The 7,500-nt window shown below is 47.6% G+C and overlaps 1 protein-coding gene across 1 annotated transcript in view; it reads left to right on the top strand.

The window, feature by feature from the left end:
* Nucleotides 1-3,658: 3,658 nt before the first annotated feature.
* Nucleotides 3,659-7,500, top strand: part of cplx2a (complexin 2a) — a 13,724-nt gene continuing 9,882 nt past the window's right edge. Inside the window, exons 1-2 of the mRNA XM_076167335.1 lie at nt 3,659-3,772; nt 5,014-5,099. Coding sequence (XP_076023450.1) covers nt 5,069-5,099 — 31 coding nt within the window. The 5' untranslated portion in view covers nt 3,659-3,772; nt 5,014-5,068. The remainder of the gene's footprint in view (nt 3,773-5,013; nt 5,100-7,500) is intronic.

Genomic DNA, 7,500 nt, shown 5'->3' with positions numbered 1-7,500 from the left:
ATGACACCTCTTTGTGTTGTCAGGAGCGTAGTGACGCACCTGCAGAGCCCTCAGTCATCCATCAAATCATGCTGCTCAGCTGCTGAAGCGGCCAAGAAGCCCTCCATGCACTTCATACATCCTGTAATGTACGGCGTGAACCCGCCGAGGCCGGTCAACCTGTCATTCAGCCTGGTTAACCTTTCAGTCAGTCGCTCGCTCGCTCTCGTTACTGCATGAAGCTCAGGACGTGTGATGCCTTTACGCATTGCAGCAGAGCAGAGTCCTGTCAACGATGGAGCACTGGCAGAGCAGGACACACCTCCCTCTGTCTCAGACTTCAGAGGTCCTCAATGGGTGGATGGACACACACACACACACACACACACACTTACATGCAATCTCCCTGCCCCCTTCTTCCCTCTTTCTTCCCTCTCTCTCTGGGGATCTCAGAGTGCAGCAGGGATGATGGACAGCGGCTAATATCCAAAGCTAACGGCTCCTCCCCTCTGCCTCCACACAGCGGCCTGACGGAGGCCACGGCGCCCTTCACACCCAGCGATACGACCCACCACTGTAAAGAGGAAACAGAATGGGATGATACATTTGGAAAAATGTGAGCGCCAGGATAGCGGGGATTAGCTTTTAAATCAATAACAGTGTGTGAAGAACGCTCTCACTCTGATTACACTTACAGTAGTCATATTTAAGATCGTAAACTGGAGGCACGGCAAAATGTAAGACGTCATTTTAGCATAATAACTAAAGCTAGCTACACTGACGCTACTTCAATGCGACATCTTACATATTTAGTCTGTTTGACTCTCAGGGTAAATAAATATCAAATGTGGAAGAAGACGTTTAGAGTCAAATGAAAGTCTCTTTGTTTCTCTTGCAGTGTATCGGTGAACAGCCAGAGTGTGGTTTCACTGAGCTGCACGTCTGGAAATGAGTCATGTTACAACAAAACAAACAACCACACGTCACCGCTCATGAGATTATGTAAAGTAGCTTTGCACAATCTCCATATCAAGGGGAAAACGACGCAGGCATTGTGATGAATGTGTTTGTAAAAATAACATTTCCCATGATGCTTAGCGAGGAGGCTAGGCAGAGCGAGGCCCGCTGGAATACGTGGGTGTTTATGTAACAGTTGCGTTATCGCTTTCTCCCAAGCTACACAGCTCCTTGTAGGGGAGAAAAAAGCAACTGAAGCTACATCCTTTTGAACATTGCTTAGCTACAATGAAGCTAGGAGGGAAAGTCCTTAAGCTAGTAACTTCACTACTTGTAGTTTGGTATTTTTAACCACCGGATTTAGCATTTTAGATTTTAACCACCGCACTGAAATCACAAGCATACAAACCAAACATGACCAACATAACCACCCTATCAGCTTTGGTTTGATGTCTGGAAGCGGTAGAGCCAGCGGACATAATGGAGGAAGCACCGACCGCAGGGTTGTGGGCTCAAGTCCCACTGCATTTAGCACTGAATTCATTTGTGGTGGATGATGGTTGATGGCTGTGTCTGAAGCACAAACTGTTGTTGATGAGCCTCATTGGCACTGACTACTGATAGATGTGTGTGTGTGTTTGTGTATGTGAGTGTGTGTGTGTATACGCTCCTAAAATGCCAAGTGGAATAAATAATGTGTCTGACTGAGACCTTGAGCAGGATTCTGTCGTGTTCCAGATTAGATCTCAGACTCAAATCTGGAGATGTTTCCTTTCTGAACTCCGCCCACACGCTTCTGTTTTCACTCTCTGTCTGTTTGCACGAGATCTCCAGAAGTAAAGGGGTGGATTTCAATGACATTTCCTAGATTGGTTTGAGTCGGGGGTCGAGGGAGAGTTGATTCATTTCCGCTGCATATCTGGATTTGCATATTCATTAACTTCACAGGATGGGGAATTTGTCACCGCGCCTCCTTCTTTGGCGAGAGGCAAAGACACAAATCTCACAGGGAAATATCAGGCATTTGTGTGCTGCGATGCAACAATCGATACGTGCAATTTAGCTGAGATGGCACTATTGATCCGGATCTGCCGGATTCACAAATGAGGCTGGGAAACGTGCGAGCATGATGCTGACTCGGCTCCAACGCGGCTTTAAATGTTCTCAGTGGATTTGTATGATAAATAATTTTACCTATTTGTTTTCGAGGTAATAATAGTAAGGTAGTAGGTAATAATTGGCAAAAACAGCAACATCAGAGGACAGTTCGGCCTCGGTGGAGGTATAGTTATAGCCCAGAAGCCTTGAAATTTGGTACAAAGAGCTCGTGCAGCTTTCAAAGCCCTCTGTAATTCTGTTAAACAGTGTTAGTAAATCCACCGCATCCAATAACGCAGACAGGAATCGGTAGCTTTTCCAATTTGGCCGCCGTGGTGCCGAGCCACACACCGACTTGTTGAGAATTACTGAACACTTAACGGTTTGAACCATTTTTGTTTTGAGAGACAAACAAAGATGTAACAAAAAACAAAACACTCTGAACTTTAAAGAAAGAGAGTTTACTACATTAACTGCAGAGCCGATGCTAAGTGCCTGTGTGTGTGTGTGTGTGTGTGTGTGTGTTTGTGTTTGTGTTTGTGTTTCTAGGCTATGAACAGAGTGATGGATGTGTGTGTCCCAGTGCGTTGACTGGACACAGCCTCCTATCTCTTGATTAATTGAGGGACCTACAGCAGTTCTAACTTCCCCACGGTCCTCTGGGTTCTATGCCTGTCTGCCCCACGTGTGTGTGTGTGTGTGTGTGTGTGTGTGTGTGTGTGTGTGTGTGTGTGTGTGTGCAGTGCAGTGCAGTGCTGAGGGGAAAAACCCAAGGACGTCGGGTCTCATCCAGATCGAGGTACAAATCCATTATTTTCAATTCAGAGGCTCAGTCTGTCTTTACAAATGCAAACTAAAGGAGGAGTCAAGCGGTAAACATCTCAGCTCAGCGCCCGTTGTTTCTGCAAAATGAGCAGAAAAAGAGGAAACAGCGATTGATATTGATACGAATATTGAGCAATAGGTATTGTTCTGTGTATTGATTGACAGACTGACTTCAGTCGGCCTGTTATTGAATATTCACTCATTCAAAAAGCTTAAGGTCGACGTGCATGAATCCATGTGTTAATGGATGTTTGATGTCTGACTGTAGGTGTAGCCCAGTGCTGCTGTGACTGATCTCTTTCCTCTGGTGCCAGGAAATTGACTTGAATTGAACGGAATCTGACAGAAACAGAAAGAGAGAGAGAGAGAGGTAAGAGAGGGAGAGGGAGAGAGAGAGAGGCTGCAGCTGCTCTCTCTCTCTCCCTCTCTCTACCTCTCTTTCATCTCCCTCTCACCCCTCCGTCTTTCACCCCTATCTCATCTCCCTCCCTCTCCATTCTCTCACTCTCCTTGACTCCCCTGCTCCCCTCTCTCCCCGCCCTCTCTCGCTCTCCCTTCCATCATCCTCTCTCTCTCTCCTCTCCTGCCTCCACCCCCCCCTCCCTCCCTGCCTCTCCCTCCCTCCCTCCCTCCTTCCCTCCCTGCCCGCTCTCTCTCTCCTCTCTCCCTCTCTCTCTCTCTCCTCTCCTCCTGCAGACTCTCTTCCACCGCCGCTGCAGCCCGACTCTGACACAACCGGCATGTCTGCAAACTGAGAGGGAAAGAGAGAGAAAATCCTTCCTCCCTACGGCACAGCTACATTTTTTTTTCCCCCACTGGAGAAGAGGAAGAGGAAGAGGGTGGGCTTGGTAACGTTACCACAAAGGCTTTTTTGTTGTAGGAATAAAGACTTAAAGCGGAGGATCAAGACAAGGTAACGGATGCCTCGTCGAGCTGAGCATTGCTGGTGCTGGTGTGTGCGTTTACAGTACGGGACAGGATGGGGGGATGATGCACTTGGTAGAAGATGCTGAGCTGCAGATATTTCCTGTACACTTCACCGCCTTAATGTGCCTGTATTTGATGTCATTAGACTACAGTGGGTGCAGACGTATACATCACATGTAGAACATAGTGTATCGGTGCAGAAAAGACCAGCGGATGCACCAGAGGATGTGTGTGTGTGTGTGTGTGTGAGTTAGCTACTGTGGTATCAAGCCCAGGGTTCATCTGAGGCAAAACCGATGCTGCTACTACTGCAGGTGATGACAAACGAGAGCAAAAGACCGAGCGCAGATGTTGCAGATTCCACTTTGGACTACCCCAGGAGAATGTCAATGATCAGGGGACAAAGTGTGCTGAATGATTTTACCGCCGCTAAGGTGGAAAGAATGCTTTCAAATGCAGCAAAAACAGCTCGGGGTCATGAAAAGTATGAGGAGGAATATCATGGTGATGTTGTTGTGATACTGTTTAACCGATTTTAGAGATTGAAAAACATCACGGCGTAACCCAAGGTCGCTCCAAACTCACAATCGACCTCCTCAGATACTCAGCGTTCCAGAGATCCATAGCAGAGAAGTTTCCTGGAGACGCTCAAAGACACCGGAACGCAATATCGTAGAATTATTATAGTGAATAAAAACTCACAAATTAAGAACCCTCACCCTGAAGGCCGTATTGTGATAACGCTCTGTTAGAATCCCCTCACACTGACGTACCTAAGGCGCCCCAAGGAGACAGGACCAGAGGCAGCGTCAGCATAAATCCACACAAGATGGAGTGTGGTTGTAAATCCAGGACACAGGTGCCTCCACAAAACTGGAGACATGGGCTGGTAAAGCCACCCTAACCCAGTTCAGGCACCTTTTGTTGCCTTCAGGCTCTTTATGGATGCAGATTTACACCTCATATCTAAAGGCCACTGACAGGAGAGTGACGTGAGGCGTTTGTACGTACGTCAAATGAACTCTTCACAACAGCAGAACGCGGTTTGTCCCGTCGTCTGCATCGCCTTTGTCTCTGCGTCGCCCCCCCCCCCCCCCCCCCCTCCCCCCCCCCACCGCCCCCCGATCGTCCTCCAGGCCGTCAAACAAAGAAAAAGAATGAAAGTGTGTGTCCTCACAGTGACAGGCATGCAGTAATAACCTGTGTATTCTGCTCCTTCCTTTGTAGGGTCTGTCCCTGATAACGTGGCCACAGAAGGAAGACAACACAGAACTGCTACATCATGAATTTTGTAATGAAAGCTGCGCTGGGAGGTAAGTAGTCTGTCGGGCCGGAGGTTGATTTAACAGCACTGCAGTGTAAAGGAGCTTTAAAGGGGAGCTCTCAGCGGCGGCGGTGGCGGCGCCAGCAGTGCCGCGGCGGTGCTTGGTTGGTAGTTACAAGCACGCAGGGGAGATAATGATCCATCTTGGACAAATTGACGTCGACGTTCCTACTTTTCCCCCTCTTAATAGACATTTGGGCGGTGATTTGTTGACTCTGGACGACGCCTGGCTGTGGTGAGGTCACACCATCAGCCTTATAGGAACACGTCTGTCCTTTCTTATCCTACATCTGAACTCCTGTCGAGAATATCTTGGAGTCCTACCCCCTCCCCCCCTCCGCTAAAGGCTTCAGATAGTCTGAAAAAGAGGTTAGGATAAACTAGGACAGTGGTTTACGGTCATAGTAGTGGCAGTAGTAGGTCCTCTCCTACATTAACACCACTACAGCATGAGTGAGTCACTGCTGGGTGAAAGTCATGTATCTCCCAAATGTCACCTTCTCTGGAGCTAAGGAGGAGCTTGACCTTCATACATATTTGAGATTATCCCCAAAGAAAGGGCTGTGGAACTACACGAAGCACGATGTCATCATTCACGTTGTGAGAATTCTGAAATCGCAGTCGGAGTCAGGAGGTTTGCTTTGGTTTCGTTCTTTTCATGCCCGCCCAATTCCTGCACCCAGGCTCAGAAAAGGCGATTTACATTTTTCCTGATGACTTTTGTCCTTTAAAGCCTTCAGGCGCCATCCTTTGGAATATTATCTTGGCTCCCATTTTGCCCCCTAATTAATCCTGGTGGCAGCACAGTAATCCATCCTCCTCCTCTGCTACAGTTTCAAGGTGAAAGTGCAGGAAAGTGGCAGCGTCTCCGTCACGTATACTTTGTCGCCGGTCGGTCGGTCGTAAAAAGAACGCAGATGCTGAGTGGGTGTTGTCCTGGGCGACAGAGGTGTACGTCAGTTACAGTTGCGACGGGGTGTTGGGGTTGAGCCCCGGCTCCTCATTGGGATGCAGAGGATGCCTGCACTGCCTCCTTCTGCAGCTGCTGTGCTTCGTCTCTGCGCTATGAATTCTTAAATTAACTGCAGCGCTTTGGACATCCGGCTTCGCTCTGCGCTGCGCTGTCGGGCTGCCTGACTGTGTGTGTTCTGTGCTGGAGACATCTTAGAGACACAGCAGAGATCAGAGCCTTGTTTGTGTGTTGATGTGTGTGTAGATGTGTACTGCTTCTATAGGGGAGGTGAATTATTGAGACTGTGGGCAAACAGAAGTGCTGCACCTACTGTAGTATACAGATCTTTAGGTTGTGTGTGTGTGTGTGTGTGTGTGTGTGTGTGTGTCATATATGCGTTTACAATAAAGAATATCTGGGCTTATTCAAGTGTTTTTTTGTGATCAATGTAAACAGTTGTTGCCACAATTGTTGCCAGAGTCCCAGCCGCCTCTGGTTCTGGTTCTGGTCCAGGTGAGCCGACTGGAACACAGCGACCTCCCTGCAGATAAATGGCTGTCAAAATGCTGAGGGTGCAGAAAAAAATCAGATAATGAAAAATAGCAATTAGCCAGCTAATCAATCCACACAGCCATCAATCTACTGGACAGAGCCTTTCAATCAATACGTCAATATCAGTGATCTATTGTTTAAATCAGTGAAATCTTTATGGGACTCTCATTCCACCTTAATGGCAACTGGCAAGAAATACAATTTGAGGAAATGGCTTTAACGACAAACGTGAAAGAATCCATTTCCTGTCTCTATCCCTTCCTAGTTTTCATTCCTTTTGGAATGTTTGGAAAGTGGAACAAGATCGGGGTTGATTGCAAAGTTGCAAAGTTCCTTAGGTGCTTTTGCACATTAGTGAGCTCAGCCATTATAATGCAGGAGTCCCAGTGGATCCCAAGGCAAACTAGGAGAACCTGTAGAGATAATGTACTTTCTGGCGGCCCTCCATGATCGTAGCTTCGCATTAGCTCTACACACACCCCGAGACTTACAGAGCCTTTAACAGAGGATGATGTCATATCTGTGGAGGATTCTAATGAAGAAATCCTTTGCATGACTTCTTACTCATTAGTTTACTCGGTCAGAAATCAAGGTACACCCACGTCAAGCGCGTCATCAATGCAACGTGGAAGCCACAAAATAAAATACAAAGATCCAACCTAACTCTACTTCAGACTCCAGGTGTGAAAACAGCCGACGAGATCAAAGTCTCTGCTTTTTGTTGGCTTCTTCATTATCAGTGACTGTTCTGTTGCTGTCACTGTTCTGCTGAGGTGTGTGTGTGTGTTTGTGTGTGTGTGTGTGTGTGTGTGTGTGTGTGTGAAAGAGAGGATGCTGCAAGTGCATTAACGAATCCTCCGAGGCTTCTTTGGTTACAGATACTTGG

The sequence above is a fragment of the Genypterus blacodes genome, unplaced genomic scaffold (genome assembly GCF_046128005.1).
Source record: "Genypterus blacodes isolate CSIRO-AG114 ecotype Tasmania unplaced genomic scaffold, CSIRO-AGI_Gbla_v1 ptg000157l_1, whole genome shotgun sequence".
Taxonomy (NCBI): domain Eukaryota; kingdom Metazoa; phylum Chordata; class Actinopteri; order Ophidiiformes; family Ophidiidae; genus Genypterus; species Genypterus blacodes.
Note: the sequence above shows the minus strand (reverse complement) of the source record. Positions and strands in the feature narration are given on the sequence as shown.